The following is an 18128-nucleotide window of genomic DNA, read 5'->3' as shown; positions in this document are numbered from 1 at the left end:
CGTGGTGGAGCTGAAGCAGGGGGTGGGAACTGAGGCACTTTCCTGCCCCCGGGGCCTCAGCCCTTGCTCTGCTGAGGACCCCTGGCATCACGGGGAGCCTGGGCTTAGTGCTTCCCGGTGGGTGTGTGATCGTTGGCAGGCATCTTCAGAAGATGTGATTTCCGTGCGCTCAGCCTCTTGATGGTCCGAATCTGGGATAGATGGGTGGATCTTTCCTGAAACGCATCTTCTCCAGCCTCTGAAGTCCTGCCTCCGTTCCTGAGGCAACGCTGTTTTGACCAGGAGATCAAGAGCCAAATGTTACCACAACCACCACATTAAATCTACTCCGGAGGGGAGCGGTGACGGTCAGATTACCCGTTTACCGTCCAGCACCTCACAAAGCTTTCCGGGGATTCTCTGCTTCTGTACATTGACCTTTCTCATAGAAAGGAACTACAGGGAAGTGCTTTCATCATCACAGGGAGAGTGGAAACATCTGTTTCATGAAAACCCCACAGAGCCCTGCTCATGGCCGTCTGCTCCGCCGTCTCCCTGTGTCAGAATCCTGAGGCTCCTTCTCTGACGTGAAACACAAGTCCCAAGTTCCGGGCTCTGGGACCTGTGTTTTCTATTTATTTTTAACACCTGTCTTGGGGTTTGAACTCAGGGCCTAGGTCCCATCCTTGAGTTTCTCTGCATCCTTAGAGGCCAACTTTTCTGAACAAATGTCTGGGGCTGGGACAGCTGGGACCTCCGGCACCAGAGGCCTTGCACGTGGTAGAACGGGAGCAGACACTTCATCCCTGGGTTGCCACGGTCCTAGGTAAAAACAGCTGCCACTTAAATGCCACTGCATAGTGTTAGTCAGGATCTATGTGACCTTGAGTAAGGACTGTCACCTTGCTCTAGCTGCATTTGGAGAGCAAATTGGAGTTACTAGTTGGGCCTTATTCATAGATTTATTGCAAAGATCAAATAATAATGACATCTCAGGTCCTTAGAAGCGTTCCTTGTCCAAACATTAGGTATGTGTTACTCGCTGTGCAATAGTACTACTGCTGTTAAAACCATCCCTATCTCCCCCCCTCCATTATTTCCGAGTTTTGAAACCTAAAAGAATGGAAAGAATATTTACAATAAGCCCCGGTATAGCTGCCATCACCTAGGTTCTACCATGAGTATCTGCTCTGTTACTTGTCTATACATACCCCTCGCCCTCTGGGCTCACTTTTTTTTTCTTTTTTTTTAAGCTGCATTTTAGTGAAAACTGCACACAAGCACTTGCCCACTGTCTAAAACTCAGCTGTCAGCAGACCACAACCTTGGGCCTGATGGTGTAAATAAAGTTTTATCAGAACCCTGCCATGTTCATCTCTTCACCTGTCCTCAACAGCGGCTTTCTGGAGACAGCAGGAGTGTGTGTCAGTTTCCAGGGGGATCCCGAGGCCTTTGCAGTGTGTGATCTATTCTCTGTGACTCTTACTAGGAAACGTGGTCTCTGGACCTACTCACCTCTGAGTTCTCGTTACTATGTAGCTCACCGGCCATGGTTACGGGCAGCGAGAGGCTCACCGGCCATGGTTACGGGCAGCGAGAGGCTCACCGGCCATGGTTACGGGCAGCGAGAGGCTCACCGGCCATGGTTACGGGCAGCGAGAGGCTCACCGGCCATGGTTACGGGCAGCGAGAGGCTCACCGGCCATGGTTACGGGCAGCGAGAGGCTCACCGGCCATGGTTACGGGCAGCGAGAGGCTCACCGGCCATGGTTACGGGCAGCGAGAGGCTCACCGGCCATGGTTACGGGCAGCGAGAGGCTCACCGGCCATGGTTACGGGCAGCGAGAGGCTCACCGGCCATGGTTACGGGCAGCGAGAGGCTCACCGGCCATGGTTACGGGCAGCGAGAGGCTCACCGGCCATGGTTACGGGCAGCGAGAGGCTCACCGGCCATGGTTACGGGCAGCGAGAGGCTCACCGGCCATGGTTACGGGCAGCAGCAGGAAGATCACAAGAGAACACGTAACCTTCCCAGCTCAGCCCCGGCGGGACCCCGCCCCGGAGTTTATGAGTCTCCTGTGCGTGTGACAACAGATCATTTGCTGACTTCCACCAACCTTATACTTAGCTTTCTTCTTTTGCGATTTCACTCCACTTGCTTAGCTGGTCATTTTGTCAAATGTCTTCACCGAGATCAAAAAGCAAGGATTCCCCTCCAACACTTTATGAGAAAAACGACACTTTACTGGGCTTCGTCTGACAGTGGTGGAACAGGCCTCGGACATTGCCCTCTGCGGACATGATTTACTTTTTAACTGAAAAACCATAAACCCTTTAAATCAAGGCCTTTGGAGTCCAGTCTCCGGTTGACGAAGAAGGACCTGAGATTGCAAACTGGTAACTGATTAACAGGTGCAATCAGGATCATAAGAAGCTCATCCCTCGGACCAGCTTTGTCAGCTGGAGCCTGTGATTGCTGTGTGAGCAAGAACAGCTCCTGGGCTCTTCTCTTCTACCAGGAAACTGTGTGGCAAGAGCTAGCTTGAACTCAGGGCCTGGGTGCTGTCTCTGAGCTCTTTTGCTCAAGGCTAGCTTTCTACCATTTGAGCTACAGCTCCATTTCCAGCTTTTTGATAGTTAATTGGAGAGAAGAGTCTCACAGACCTTCCTGCTCAGGCTGGCTTTGAACTACGATCCTCAGATCTCAGCCTCCTGAGTAGCAAAGATGACAGGCGTGAGCCTCCCACGCCTGGCTACACAGTACCCAGCTTTCTTCTTTTGAAAAATACAAATAACAAACCTCTACTACCTGGTCTCCAAACTTAGCAAGTATTCACTTTTACTATAATTACATCAGAGTTGGGGAAATTATTAATCTGACAGTATTGGAGGCGGAACTCAGGGAATTTGCTAGGGAAGTGTTCTACCACTGGAGCCATGTCCCAGACCTTTTCCACTTTTAGTTTATTTTTAGATAAGGTCTCATGCTTTTCCCCCATTCTGGGTGTCTCCTACCTCAGGCTCTGAGTACCTTGGATTTACAAGTGTGTGCCACCACACACAACAATTACATTTAAGAAATAAAGTCCCCTGCACTGTCCTCTTTGAGGCTTAGGGCCAAACACCCTCATCTAGTTGACATTTATCAGGACCCTCCCTCCATCTTCCTATTTTTTAAATCCTGTTGATTGCATTTGCTGATAAGGTTGGGGTGGGGGTGAGGCTCTTACAGAAAATAAGAGCAGAGCCCAACGGTTGGAGATGGTTGGTGGTGGCTCTCATTTCCTGTACCATCTTATGCCATTGGCTTTGGGAACACGGAAGTTGACCGCTGGCTCCTGCCGCCTGTGGGCAGTTGACAGGCTCTTGTTTCATAGTGAGGAAGGTCTACTCCGGTCTCTTGGAGTCCACTTGTGGCAGGAGATGCTCTTCTCACCCAACCCTGCTCAGCAGCAGGTCTATAGACGCGAGACTTTGAGGATTGTTCTGACAGCAGAGATTCTTCACCTCATGCACACCAGAAAGGAAGCATGGGCATCCGTGCACAACTGTGGAGCTCACCTGGCTTCGCTCTTCCCAACGCGGTACTCAGAGAGAGAAACATATGAAGAAGAAATATGGACAGATGAAAGATGGACAGAGAGAGAAAGGGAAGTGAGTCATGGCTTTTAAAAAATATCCTGCAACAATGTGAAGGGTAAACAAAGGAGGAGGCTGCAGTGCTTGGTAAGAAATGTACGCATTATCCTGCCCATGCAATTGTAACCCCTCTGTACAGTATGTTCACAAATAAAATAAAAAAAAATATCCTGCAACAATTGCTTTATACCATATCCCTCCATCTTGAAGTCATCTTTGGTTAGCTTGGAATGCAATATAATTGTCATAATATATAATATGAGATAGTATATGTTTTAATTTGAGACTTTTTTTGTGCTGTGGCAGCTTTTAAGGTAGGCCTGTTCCTCCTCTTGGAAAGGCCGATGGCATTACCTTTGACTACTTTTAGAAATACTACAGTACTTATGGAAGGTTCAAAGTTTCTAATATGACAGGCAGGCCAAGGTTCAATAGGTTTTTATGACAAAGTGTCTTTGCTCAAATCAGTTCCTTTGCAACAATGGTTTGGACTAGATCCATTGCTTTTCTGTCTTTCTCCTTGCTTTTTATCCACATAGCAGCTGTGTCGGTAAGTAGAATTCTGCTCCTCTGGAGATTTACAAGTGTCACTTCTAGTGCACACTAGCCATCTTCTGTACCTTTGTTTCCTTTCAGATCAAACATCTTGCTAAAGGAAATGGTAAGTATCAATTCAAGTGCATAGAATTGTTGCATTTTTTTCATGAATTTTCTCTCTTTCGTTCATCAGCGTGACTTACAATTTCCCTCCCCCCCCTTTTAACAGCACGTGAAACGGATTTGGAACAGAAGGATATTTCAGAAATCAATTTGGGTGAGTTCTGTTTCTGAATTGGTCAGGTCTTGAAATAATTCATAGCCTGGTGATGGGATTGCTGAACTTCTCTGTTCTCTCTGTAACACTGCGCTGTGCGCCTCGCCGCTGTGCGCCTCGCCGCTGTGCGCCTCGCCGCTGTGCGCCTCGCCGCTGTGCGCCTCGCCGCTGTGCGCCTCGCCGCTGTGCGCCTCGCCGCTGTGCGCCTCGCCGCTGTGCGCCTCGCCGCTGTGCGCCTCGCCGCTGTGCGCCTCGCCGCTGTGCGCCTCGCCGCTGTGCGCCTCGCCGCTGTGCGCCTCGCCGCTGTGCGCCTCGCCGCTGTGCGCCTCGCCGCTGTGCGCCTCGCCGCTGTGCGCCTCGCCGCTGTGCGCCTCGCCGCTGTGCGCCTCGCCGCTGTGCGCCTCGCCGCTGTGCGCCTCGCCGCTGTGCGCCTCGCCGCTGTGCGCCTCGCCGCTGTGCGCCTCGCCGCTGTGCGCCTCGCCGCTGTGCGCCTCGCCGCTGTGCGCCTCGCCGCTGTGCGCCTCGCCGCTGTGCGCCTCGCCGCTGTGCGCCTCGCCGCTGTGCGCCTCGCCGCTGTGCGCCTCGCCGCTGTGCGCCTCGCCGCTGTGCGCCTCGCCGCTGTGCGCCTCGCCGCTGTGCGCCTCGCCGCTGTGCGCCTCGCCGCTGTGCGCCTCGCCGCTGTGCGCCTCGCCGCTGTGCGCCTCGCCGCTGTAAATCTATACACTGTGCGCCTCCCCGCTGTGCGCCTCCCCGCTGTGCGCCTCCCCGCTGTGCGCCTCCCCGCTGTGCGCCTCCCCGCTGTGCGCCTCCCCGCTGTGGCCTCCACGCTGTGCTCCTCGCCACTGTGCGCCTCTCCACTGTGCGCCTCTCCACTGTAAATCTATACACTGTGCGCCTCCCCGCTGTGCGCCTCCCCGCTGTGCGCCTCCCCGCTGTGCGCCTCCCCGCTGTGCGCCTCTCCACTGTGCGCCTCTAGGAGACAGCCTTGGGGATGATGTATTGGTATTATCAGTTTCTAAAAAGTAGCCATATGGCAACAAGCAAATGGTTTGGTTCAATTTTCAAGGAGAACATTTGAATTCTTACTGGATCTAGAAACATCTAGTAAGTGTTCTCTTGAAAATCTCATTGCTTGTAGTTTCTATTTGGAGGAGGAAGGATGGGTGGTTATTTTGCTTGACTGAGACAATTCTGAGGAATAAAATTAGGGTTGTTTTGTGGGGGGAAAGACCCCATTTTCCTCCCGGCACATTAAATGCACAAACCACTGCCTGGCGGTGGGAATCTATATGTTTTTGGCAGTACAGGGTTTGAACTCAGAGCCTTGCATGTGGCAGGGTGGTGCTCCACCTCTGAGACATGACTGCAGCCTCATTTCCATTTAGTCTTACTTCCTGCCTGGTCGGGGGTTGCTGGCTTTGGGCTTCTCTCCTAGCTGGACGAGAAGGGTGTGCCACTATCAACTCTGCCAACCGGGTGTAGTCCTGTGAACCGCAGCCTGCTTGCTGCCAGCTTCCCACACAGCTAGGATGACAGGTGCCCAGCTATTGGTGGAGAAAGCATCTCCCCCGGAGGCCTGGACTGGCCAGGAACTATAGTCCCTGCAACCTCAAGTACCGAGCACTGTATGCGTCAAGCTAGGGATCTGTAGTCCTGTGTAGTCATCGATCTCACAAATGTATTTTTTTTCCTGGGGAAAAAAATCTATCTCTGGTCTCACCCATTACTGAGAGGAGTTGAGCAATTATTTCTACACTCATTGAAACCAGAGGGGAACGTTGACATTTGAGGAGGTTGGAGGTGTTTCTAATCACACAGCCAGCTGTTGGCAATCTTTCTTATCCTGCCCTGTCTCATAGTCCGGTTAGTGCCGGTTTTCTTTCCCAGGAATCACAGGAGGCTCCTGAGAGTAAGACCGACTCACCCACGATCACAGATGAACAGTAACGAGGCCCAAAGCCAGATCTTGCGACTCATATCTCATAGCCAGTGATACTTGAGGATGTCAAAACTTAAAAAAATTTAGACTTAAAAGGTTAAATTCCTGTGGCTTGGCTCCATTCACCAAGGTAGCTGGTTGATGTTTAATAGCTGGAGAATGAAGCTGTGTACAGGGGAGGGCGTATTTGTGAATAAATAGGTCCTGGGACTTCAGAGCCAGGCACTAAACTATCTGTCTTTGGAGTCAGATAGTCAGCATGTATGTGATTAAGAAATTCTACTGTATTACAATTTTTCATTGTTATTATAAAGATGATGGACAGAGGGGCCAAAGTTATGTAAGTGAGGTGATGAGTACATTTCACCCCGCCCTCATTTTCTCCCAGTTTTTCCTTCCCGATCCACCTCCCCCACAAGTTTTATAGTTCATTTGCACATAGTATCTAGTGAGTATCACTGCTGCACTTGTTCACCCTTTGATCCACCATTTCTGTGCTCTCCCTCCCCCTCCCCCAAACAGATAAACTTACACACAAGACAAATGGTACAGAAATAAAAAACAGTGACAAAAGAGGAAAAATAAACCACCAAGGAGCAAAATAACATAAAACCTCCTGTTTCTATTTCTTAGAGTTCATTTCACTAAACATCATTTTATATGGTCACAGGCAAATAGCTATTGAACCTCTGTGATCTTCTCCTAAGAATATCCTCCTTTGGTCTCACTGAATGTCTAGAGCCCTGCATATCATGTCCAAATGTAATTTTTGTGTTTTGCCTTCCAGTGTGTTTACTTGTAGATTTATAGGCACATTCTAATTATTACAAATGAAGGAAAGCATGCAACTTATGTGTCTTTGGGTCTGGCTTACTTAATATAATTTTTTCCAAGTCTTTCCATTTCTTTATGAATGGTACAATATCATCCTTTATGGTGGAAGCATAGATTTCCATTGTGTATATATACCACATTTCTTGATCCATTCATCTGCTGAGGGGCATCTGTGTTAAATCAATGCTGTAATGAACATAGTTGTGCTGGCAGCTTTTGTGTGGCCTTGTTTGTAGTCTATTAGATAAATGGATCAAAGGTCTCAATGTAAGGCCAGATACCATGGAAATATTACAGAAAGGGGTAAGAGAAACACTAGAGCTCTTGGGCATAGGTCAAAACTTTCTAAGTAAAGATCCAGAATCACAACAAATGGAAGAGAATGGATGATTGGGATTATATCAAACTGAAGCATTTCTGTATGGCAAAGGACATAGCTAACAAAATAAATAGAAAAGCCACAGAGTGGGAGACTTTTTACTAGCTATGTATCAGACAACGGCCTCATATCTAAAATACACAGCGCTAAAACACCCGCCACCCAATAAACTCTCAAAGAAATAATCCAATTAATAAATGGACTAAAGACTTAGAGACTTCTCAGGAGCAGAAATAAGAATGTCCAATAGACACATGAAGAAATGTTCAATCTCTGGACATAAAAGAAATGCAAATCAAAACAACATTGAGATGTCACCTCACCCCAGGAAGAATGGCCATTATCAAGAACACTAACAATAACATGCTGGCGGGGTTGCGACCAAAAGGGAATGCTACTACATTGGTGGTGGGAAACTTGTTCCACTGCTCTGGAAAGCAGTATGGAGGTTCTTCTACAAATGAGGGAAACCATGCAATCCCACTCCAAATATATTGTATTTTGAAACAGAGCCGGGATTCAAATTAGTTTTTATCATTCCCATCCTCATTTATTTATGGAAATGAATTCCTTACCTCTGAGACATTTCTTATTTGAGGATGCTCACTGCTGCCTCTCCACCTATGGCCTGGTGAAGAAATGTCTCCACCAGGTGAAGATTTTAGGCCATAACAACTAAACTACCTGGATGGACTGGCTCAGCCATGTGGCTAGAGTTTCACATCACAGATCAAGTAGTGCATGTGTGTGTGTGTGTGCGTGCACGCACACACACACACAGATTTAACATGAAGATCTGTATTGGTAAAGTTTCTGTGAGAGATCCTTTTTAAACAATATTAACTCAAGTATTCTTTGCTTTTAATCCACATCTAGCCGCAGGCTTGGACCTCTTTCAGGGTGACATCCTTCTGCCGCCGGTGAGTCTACCAGTGGCCAATGACACCAGGGGGTGGGCTGCACCCTGGGGGGGCGGGGTTGGAGAGCCCTCCTCTGTGATCATCCCGGGGAGCTATGTGAAGAAGACAAGATCCGAATCCAGCATCTGTGTCCACAGGTGCTTCTGCGAACTGGTAGTGACACCAATAGCGGCAACCCAGAGAACCACACAAAGGGTTCACAATGATTGAGTGGCTTATCTATTCAATTTTCCTAATGAGCAGAGAGAGAGAGAGAGAGACAGACAGACAGACAGACAGACAGACAGACAGACAGACAGACAGACAGACAGACAGAGACAGAGAGGAGGCGCTGACATTGCCAGGGCTATGTCAGTTGGGGAATTGTAGATCCTGTTTTGTTCTCCTTTTTTTGTAAAAAAGTAATTTTCTCTTTGAATTAAGATGCATTTATAGGATGAGGCCTTTCATTGTGATGTGTTTACATTTGTAATGAGAGTCCATTGTGATGTTTTCATGTGTACACACCATGCACTTTGATAATGAGAGGACAGATGCACTGAGTTGCTTGGCTTTCTGGATTCTGAGGGGTGTGAAATTTTCCTGAAGGCGGAGGTCAAGGTGACCTTGAGAGCAACAAGGCTGCTCAGTCATGTCTACTTTTGTTTCCCTAGAAATCCAGAAATGGTCTGAGAGACCCAACTTACAGGTGGAAGTTCCCCATTCCTTACATCCTGGCTGACAATCTAGGTAACTACAAGTATTCTTTTTTTAAATTATCTTTAAGTATTTATACAAAGGAGTCACCATTTAACAAAGCACTTTATGAAAACAACGCATCTTGATCCATGTCACCTCTTTTAACATTCTTACCTTAGGAGTTCTGGTTTAGATCTCTGTTCCTTTCTCCTTTTTCTAGATTTCCAACTAAGAGTGACCATCAATCATCATCTCTGATGATTCTTTATCTCATGGGGAAAAAAAAGACAAGTCATCCCATCCAAAAACAGAGTTGCATGACCAGTCTCACAGGGAGTGTCAAATAATTATTCAAAAACCATAGCACACATTAAAAGGCTAATGGAACCAGAAGCAAGAGAAATGAGATAGAATTTAATATCATAACTGAAAATGTCTTCATTTTCTTTAGTGTTGTTCCGTCACGGGGCTTGAACTCAGGGTCTGGGCACTGTCCCTGAGTTTTTCAGTTCAAGGTTGGTGCTCTTCCATTTTGAGCTAGACCTTGCAGTTTTCTGATGGTTAATTGGAGATACGAGTCTCACAGACTTTCCTGACCAGGCTGGCTTCAAACCACGATCCTCAGATCTCAGCCTTCTGAGTAACTCAGATTACAGGCATGAGCCACTGATGCTCAGCAAAAATCTGTGTTGTCAATACTTGGTTTAGGTGACACTGCCTATGATAGGAGAACACAACTTCTAGGGTGGATTTCTTCCTTTTTGTGGTGCCAGGAAAAGATGCCGTATTCTCTCATGTTCATTGTCCTTTTACCTCCGCAGTCATGAGTTCTACTTTTCTCTCTAAAGATCTGTGTAGTGCCTTTGCTTTACTGTTGGAAATAGTATTGAGTGGAATTGAATAAACACTGAAAGCCAGGTGCAGGCGGTGGCTGCTCTCCTAATGGCTGATGAATGTCTGAGCCATGGTGGTTCTGGGCATATAAAGTCATTCTTCATGGGTGGTGGATGGAGAGAAGAGGAGCAGCCAGGAACTTCTCCACCTGCAGAATTGCTGGTGGGTGAAATCACACTTCATGATCTCCCATCACTGTCTCCAGTGCTGCCTCGGGCCCGTTCACAAAGAACAGCTAGATAAGTGAGCATTGTCCTCAGTTGCTCTGCAGGAAAATGGATTATGTCCACCAGCACACACTTGCAAACCCGTGTCCTGGAGCCTGGTTTAAGAAACACAAACTCCTATGCTCACTACTTTCTGTTCTTTCTTCCTGTTTGTCACAGCCGGACACCCGTCCTTTCTCCGATGTGTATTTTTGGTGCAGCATGGAGCAATTGTAGCCCTGTGGTTTTATTGTCTAAGCAAAGGTTATTTCTTTCATGGCCTTTATCTCATCTTATGATATCTACACTGTGGGATCTCCAGCATGGTCATAAAATAAGATTAAATATTAAGATTACATGAGATTACATAAAAATAAGGGCCAGAAAGTCCTAGATACAATTATTTGGAAAGATGGCCAAGGATTTTAAATGGAAGGAATCTAAATTTTAAGGCATTTAAGTTTTAAGATGGCCAAATGAGGGCATCACCTCAACGGTGTGAAGAATATGATTTAATTTTATAGAACACGGTTTAATTTTTAACTAGATCTTACCCTTCAACGAGTTGATGGGAGGAAAGAAGAAATGCCCCCCTAGTACAATCCGTCTCCAGTCCTCTGAAACACCCTCCCTCCTCCCCCATCTCTTATCAAGCCACACCAAAGCGTGCACATGTTCGTTTGAAGGGAAGGCATCCGACCTTTGGCCGCCCACCCTCACAGCTGCGCATCTGTTGTTCCCACCTCTTCAGGCTTTAGGCTCCTGTTGCCATGGTAGCAAGCATGGAGAAGAACAACCTTTTCCAAGGCCATGAGTGAACAGTGCTGGCTATCGAGCCTGGCCTGCTGGAGCAATCTCACAGAGAAAACACCACTGCTTCTGGTGCTTGCAGAACCTGTGCATCCTCTTAGCTGCCCTCCCTGGGGCTGGAGGACATGTCTTTTTAGTCTGGGGCAAGAAATACAATCTTTTTTTTTTAGTGCTTCTCTCCAAGATACTTCTGCAAACAAAAAGCTAGAGTGGATCGCAAGCCTTTTTTTTTTTTTTTTTTTGGTTCCGGTCATGGGCCTGAACTCTGGGCCTGGGTGCTGTCCCTCAGCTCTGCAGCTCAAGGCTAGCGCTCTACCACTTGAGCCACAGCGCCACTTCCGGCTTTTTTCTTTATGTGGTGCTGAGGAATCGAACCCAGGGCCTCAAGCATGCAAGGCAAGCGCTCTGCCACTGAGCCACCTTCTCAGCCCCATCGCAAACCTTTTCCACCTTCTTCTCTGCTGCGTGATTCTCCTTCAGCAATGCCCTCAACAATCCCTGTGTGAATGGAGGGAAAAAGAGGAAAGCTCCAAGTATTTCGTGATCCTATGCACACACGTGGCTTATTCTGAGTCATGTGGGCATTGTGGATTTAAAGGATGCTTAGCATGTTTCTCTCCCCAACTCCCTTTACAGTTTGGGTTTTCAATGATTCCCTTTCGATTTATTGAGCCCAAATTCCACAATGAGTGCTTTTCATTTCACGTAGTGGCATGGTTCTGTATAAACTCTACATTACACCCATTATCCAACGTCTATGTAACACACACTGACGCTCACTCAACTTGTCCTGACTTCCCCAGAGCTGAATGCAAAAGCAGCCATTCTGTATGCTTTTGAGATGTTCCACCTCAAGTCCTGTGTGGAATTCAAGCCCTACGCAGGCGAGAGCTCATACATCATATTCCAGCAATTTTCTGGGTAAGTCTGAAATATTACAGACTATGATCATCCTTCAGTCTTTTTTTCCTTATTAATAGATGTCAAATCCATTAGCACTGGGGTCTTTGATGGGAGCAAGCAGCGTTTTTAACTATTGGCCAACTCAGTATTGAATTGATTCAGCTCAGTATTGAATTAAATATGGACCCTGCTTCCCAATTTAAAGCCCATAGTGGCCTAATTTATGGAAGGCTTGTACTTACTAGTCAAGAGATGCGATTGGATGTACGTGAAAGATTAAAAATCATCAGGAAAGAAAGCAGCCGGCTCTCCTGTAAGGAACTTCAGGACTTTACCAGAAGTTTCCAAGGCAACTGGTTTTTGAAGGAAGTTTTGGCCATCCCTTCTTCCTCAGAAATAAGTTAGTGAGCGTGACATGTTCACAGCCATGGAGTTCATTAAGCTGCCTTTTTAGTGAAGTTGTCTTCACAGTTATAGAACTACATACCTACTCATTACAGAGTTTGGAAGTTTATTAAAACATGCAAGAGAAAATTTAAATCAACCATGTCACTACTCAGAGACAATATTTTCAACCAAAGGCAATAATGTTTTTTTTTTCTTTGCTGTGACCTTTCGTCTCATGGACATAAAAAAGAATTCCAAATTTTACTCTTTTTCTAATCTTGATTTATTATTAGGATCAACTTGCCTCTACACATTGAATACTTTTTAATGGCTCATCATTTTTTAAAGCCTATATTACAGTTTCTACCAGAATGATCCTTGTGAAACAATTTCCATGTGAAACAATTTCCCTGTCAGAATGGTTAGAATATAAAAATGCTATGTAATTCCATGTTAAAGTTCATTAAAAGTTTCTGTCTCTAATTGGTGTATAATAATTGTGTGGTTTAGGAGGTGCTGTGTCCTGTTGGTGCATATGTTAACACTGTGTCAAAAATTAGCCAGTAGGTACAAACTTACAATTAGGCAGGAGAAAGAAGTCCTTGTATTGTATTATGCACCACATAACTACAGGAAACAAATTGTATTGAACCTTTCCAAATAGCTAGAAGGGCACGTATTAATATTTTTACTACAAGTAGTAATTTTTAAAAAAATCATGGAAGTAGAGCTGTGTCTCAAAGTGGTAGAGTACTGGCCTTGAGCAAAAGAGCTCAGGGACAGCACCCAGGCCCTGAATTCAAGTCCTACAACCACCAAAAATAAGTAAGTATATAAATAAAGATTTCTCTAGGGAAAACCAAAAGAACACAAACCTCCATTCCTTCTCTGGACAGGTGCTGGTCTCAGGTTGGTGACCTCCACGTGGGACAGAATCTCTCCATTGGTCTGGGGTGTGACTATAAGGCCATCATTGAACACGAGATCCTGCACGCACTGGGGTTTTACCACGAGCAGTCCAGGACCGATCGGGACGATTACGTGAACATCTGGTGGGATGAGATTATCCCAGGTGTGTATGGCACCGGCGTGGCTGGGTGGAAGTGGCTGTGGTTTTGGTGGCTGGTTGAGAACAGCCCTGGGACACCCCGACTGTGTGTGTGGAGGTGCTTTCTAGTCAGAGAGCCTGCAGTTTGCTTTCTCCCCGGATCATGCAGATGCAGGGTCCTCACTGACCCCCCCAAAAAGGGACTCAGTGAGTTGTGCATGTGGGTCCTTCCTGTGGGGATGGATGGAAGGTTTATCAGAAGCTCCTGCCATGTACCCATCGTTCTGCTAAAACTCTATAACTCTATATGTACTTTCCTGGCTTAAAGAGTAAAGTGCATTGGACCTCACAGGGCATGAGATGTATGTTTTTCTGCCCATGAACTGCTCTGTGGCTCAAGAAGGCTAGAGAAGGCTGAGATCATGACACGATGAGCCAAGGACACACTCGAGTTTTCTTGTGGGCTTTCCCCAATCACGAATGGGTATTGAAAACTCCAAACAGGAAACATCATTTGTTGAGCAGTTCCCACATATTCCAAAAATACAAGTTGGTGCTCTTTTTTAAGAAAGAAATAACTAATTCAGGGAATAGCAAATGTGTTAATTTGGGCAATAATTAATGAATAAAACTTTAGTCCATGAAATGCCTTGACGATGATCCCGCATGGCTGTGATAAACCAATACTCATTGCCTTGTGTTGACATTTATCTTATTATTGTATTTTATACTTCCAAGCAAAGATCTTGCTATGTAGCCTGGAGTCTCCTGGAACTCACTCTAGCTCCAGTTACCTCTAACTCACCAAGCTCTGGCTTTAGTTGCTGGAATGACAGATGGACATCCACACACCTGGAAGTATCTATTGGTCCTAATGTCATATGAGGGCTCATGTAGTACTTCATAGGTGATCCTGTAACTCTTGTTGCCTTGGAAGAACTGGTCAAACTGTAAAATTCAATATGAATCCAAGAAAACATTTCTGTGGAGCTAGCTCATTTTGAAGAAAGATGGTTTCCTGGTCCTCATAGAAGGTAGGGGCAGGGACGAATGAATGGCAGCAAAATCTCCTATGGGTTTTCTCAGCCCATGCACCTCCTAGCCCCTCACAGTCTGAAAATTCCATGACCGTGGAGTGGTGGAGAAAGAAGGAACTATAATCTATCAACACATAATCGATGAACAGGATGAAATCTACCTATATAATCCAAATACTTGATTCTCTGGACACTGAGCTACAGGCCATACCACATTGTGTTCTTTGCCTCCTCATCTAACCTAAAAACCTTTTTGAGAAGAGACTCTGTGTGTGTGTGTGTGTGTGTGTGTGTATGTGTGTGTGTGTGTGTGTGTGTGTGTGTGCGCACGCGTGCGCACGTGCATGCGCGTATGCACACACACTATCCTAACTGGATAGTCAGGGTGAATAGAGGGAACAGAGGAATGGAGTCATAGGTCAAAGGACCGGATCTCTCTGACTGTGAGGCTCAGGGTGCGGATGGACTTTATCTGTATTTACCTACACTCCACAGTGTCTTCCCTTCACATCCCTGGAAGCTGGATTTCATGGAAATTTCCCAAGTCCTCAGAAAACACTCCCCTTCTTAAAGCAAACAACACTCACTATTTTGAGGCAGTTGTAGAACCCAGGAGAGTGTGCCAACCCATTTGCTAGTGCAATCTGCAGACTCGCTCAGCCGGGGCGTGATTTGCTCAACCCAAGCTTTTCCTCTTGTATCTTTGCTTCCCTATCTGTAAATTGCCCGCAATCAGCACAGTTTGGGATGGGACATCATATCCAATGAGGTCATAAACGAGGGCAGTGCGGTTCTCCAGGTACTTTGTGACTTTCATTTGATCTCTGATCCAGCTGACACAGTTTTGTCACCCGTCCTCAGTGAATCCCATACAAGCAAAGCCGTTTCTCTCTCCAAGTCTATCTCTATCTAGAGTTGTTGCTGCTCCCTGCCACTGAGGAAAACACGACACTTCTGAGCCTCGCGGAGATGGGTCCCGTATATGTATTTTTTGTGCATCTGTTATAACATAGATATTTTCTTCTGGCTGTTTGCAATTATTTTAGAATATTACATAACAATATTATTGTTGTCTTAATTATTAGTAATCATACGTCCTAATGGTATAGAGAGTATTCAGTATAAAATATGTTTGTGTGGTTTTTCATTTTGTTTGGTTTTTATGAAACAGAGTCTCACTAGGTAAACCAGGCTGGCCCCAAACTCATGGTCTTGCTGCCTGGCTCCTTTGAAAGCTGGGATTACAGGTGTCCATTTCATGATCAGCTTGTAAAATGTATGTGTATATATACTTAAATCAGAGATACATTATTCCCCTTGCAGACTCTCAGGATCCAGCCATAAAGGAAGGGTTGGAGGAAAATAATGGGACTAAGTGGGAACTATGGATTTTCTTTTCCTCCCATCCAGGTTACGAGCACAACTTCAACACCTACGATGACACCTTCATCACAGATCTCAACACGCCCTACGATTATGAGTCTCTGATGCACTATGCCCCTTTTTCCTTTAACAAGAATGAAAGCGTCCCAACCATCACAGCCAAGATCCCCGAGTTCGACGCCATCCTTGGGCAGCGCCTGGATTTCAGCGCCATCGACTTGGAGAGACTGAACAGGATGTACAACTGCAGTGAGTCCCTCCCTGCGCCCGGCCCCGATGCCCTCGCCCGGGCCCTGTCATCCACCATACTAGCATCCCGACGTTTCCTTCCACTCCTCTGTCAGCTTCTGGCTGGGGAAACATGGAGAACCCTATCACCTTAAGTGTTCTGTCTAGACAAGAAAAACAAAGAATAGCAGTAATTAATAATAAAACAATAGCAACACTCAAATCATAGCAATAGTAATAAAATAGTCGCTACTGGAATGATTGGTTAGGAAAGCCAATTACACCATTGTGTTTCGTAGGGGTATTACAGCGAAGCAAAAACAAAAACAAAATGAAAACTAACTCTTTTCATGGAATGTCTTTAGTTCCCTTTCAAAGGGTGAATAATTATGTAAAGTTGAGATAGACAACGAGTTCGAAAGCATTTTGTAGCGTGGTGATTCCTAGAGGACTCTAGACCTATGAGGTAGGGTATTTTACGAGATGACCATCCTCATCTTCAGAGGCAGACTTTAATTCTGTCCTGCAGGTGTCTACAGTGCGCTTTGCAGCTGCACAGTTCAGGACGGGAGTGACCCTGTTCTAGACCTAAAGAAATCAGTGCCTGGCTGTGAGCTGGGCAGGCCGTGTCTGCATTGCCAGCTTCTCAGTGCTACCTGGGGCCTGTAGGATTTGCGGTTTAGAAAGCCTCAGGACAGGGGGCAGCTCCTCGTCCTCTCGTATCTGAAGGAGACCTCCAGGAGGTTGCGGTGGCTTGGGACACTCGGGAATGAATGCCTCTTGCTGTCCATTGTCCCCTGCAGCCAGCACTCACACGCTTCTGGACCACTGTGCGTTTGAGAAGACAAACATCTGTGGGATGATTCAGGGCACGCGTGATGATGCCGACTGGGCCCATCGGGACAGCGGCCAGCCTGGACAGACGGACCACACCCTGGGGGGCCGGTGCACAGGTGGGCGAGGGCTGAAGTTCAATACCTGGGGGTGGGGGAGCCTAGAGAGATCATGGCCACCAGAAGGTTCTGCTCAGAACGTTTATCCTCAAAGCATGACCATCTGAATAAGGACAAAGAACGCTGCTGTTTGTATCTCAATTACCAACTCAACTAAACATACAAACAAACAAAAATCCAGGCTCTGAGTATGAAAACGAAAGGTATGTTTCAGCAATGACTAAACTGATAGAGGCAGCTGCTTGCTAAGACACGATGATGTAAATAAGAGTAATATCTCTACATGTGTGCTCTCCCTCCGACAGAAATAAAATGCCAGCCATATAGAAATAGAAGTTTGTTGTTTGTTTTTGTACTGTTTCTGTGGCTTAAACTCAGGGCCTGGGCACTGTCCCTAAGCTTCTTTTGCTCATGCTCTATCACTTTAGCCACAGCTCTACTTCCAGTTTTTGTTTTTTTGGTAGTTTATTAGAGATAACTGTCTCATGGACTTTCCTGCTCAGGCTGGCTTTGAACTATGATCCTCAGATCTCAGCCTCCTGATTAGCGAGGATTACAGGTGTGAGCCACCAGCACCTGGCCTCCTGCAGAGGTTTTATACAACTAGGAGACTGACTCTCTCTTGAAGTGAATCTCTAATCCACACCAGTTAATTCAGCACAGGAAATAGAACTTACCTCACAGAGACACAACACTACCATATATTAGTTGCAGCGTAGGTTTCTTGTCAGTAGAGGTGTATGTTTCAAGCCTGGGGAAGGAAGCTGATCGAGAGACAGGAAACTAGGAGTTGCCGTAACCTGTGCTCTCAGGATTGTCACAGGAAGATTGCAGAGACTGGCCTGGGGTGCATAGTAGACCCTGTGGAAAACAACAATAAGAGCAGGGGCGATGGGGAAGCAAGAGCTTAATCTGACTGAACTATAATGCACGCATGTGCAGAACACCATGGTGGAACACCTCATGGGAGCAACGCTTGCCATAAATGACAGAAGAATCAATCAGGCTGGGGGGGAGGGGGATGGCTATGAACATAGTCCTTGCTATGTATATATGAACATTGAACAATGAGACCTGCTGGAATTGTTTGAAGGAGA

At 46.5% G+C, this 18128-nt stretch overlaps 1 protein-coding gene across 1 annotated transcript in view; it reads left to right on the top strand.

The window, feature by feature from the left end:
* The first annotated feature begins 4097 nt into the window (after window positions 1-4097).
* The window catches only part of Mep1a (meprin A subunit alpha), a 21412-nt gene continuing 7381 nt past the window's right edge, over window positions 4098-18128 (top strand). The window contains exons 1-9 of the mRNA XM_070023587.1: window positions 4098-4168; window positions 4255-4279; window positions 4385-4432; window positions 8461-8504; window positions 9158-9233; window positions 11896-12013; window positions 13279-13454; window positions 15878-16099; window positions 16882-17031. Of these exons, the coding sequence (XP_069879688.1) occupies window positions 4100-4168; window positions 4255-4279; window positions 4385-4432; window positions 8461-8504; window positions 9158-9233; window positions 11896-12013; window positions 13279-13454; window positions 15878-16099; window positions 16882-17031 (928 nt within the window). The 5' untranslated portion in view covers window positions 4098-4099. The remainder of the gene's footprint in view (window positions 4169-4254; window positions 4280-4384; window positions 4433-8460; window positions 8505-9157; window positions 9234-11895; window positions 12014-13278; window positions 13455-15877; window positions 16100-16881; window positions 17032-18128) is intronic.

The sequence above is a fragment of the Dipodomys merriami genome, unplaced genomic scaffold (genome assembly GCF_024711535.1).
Source record: "Dipodomys merriami isolate MVZ:Mamm:240054 unplaced genomic scaffold, mDipMer1.0.p SCAF_16, whole genome shotgun sequence".
Classification (NCBI taxonomy): domain Eukaryota; kingdom Metazoa; phylum Chordata; class Mammalia; order Rodentia; family Heteromyidae; genus Dipodomys; species Dipodomys merriami.
The sequence above is the reverse complement of the archived record's forward strand: the minus strand, read 5'-3'. Positions and strand labels throughout refer to the sequence as shown.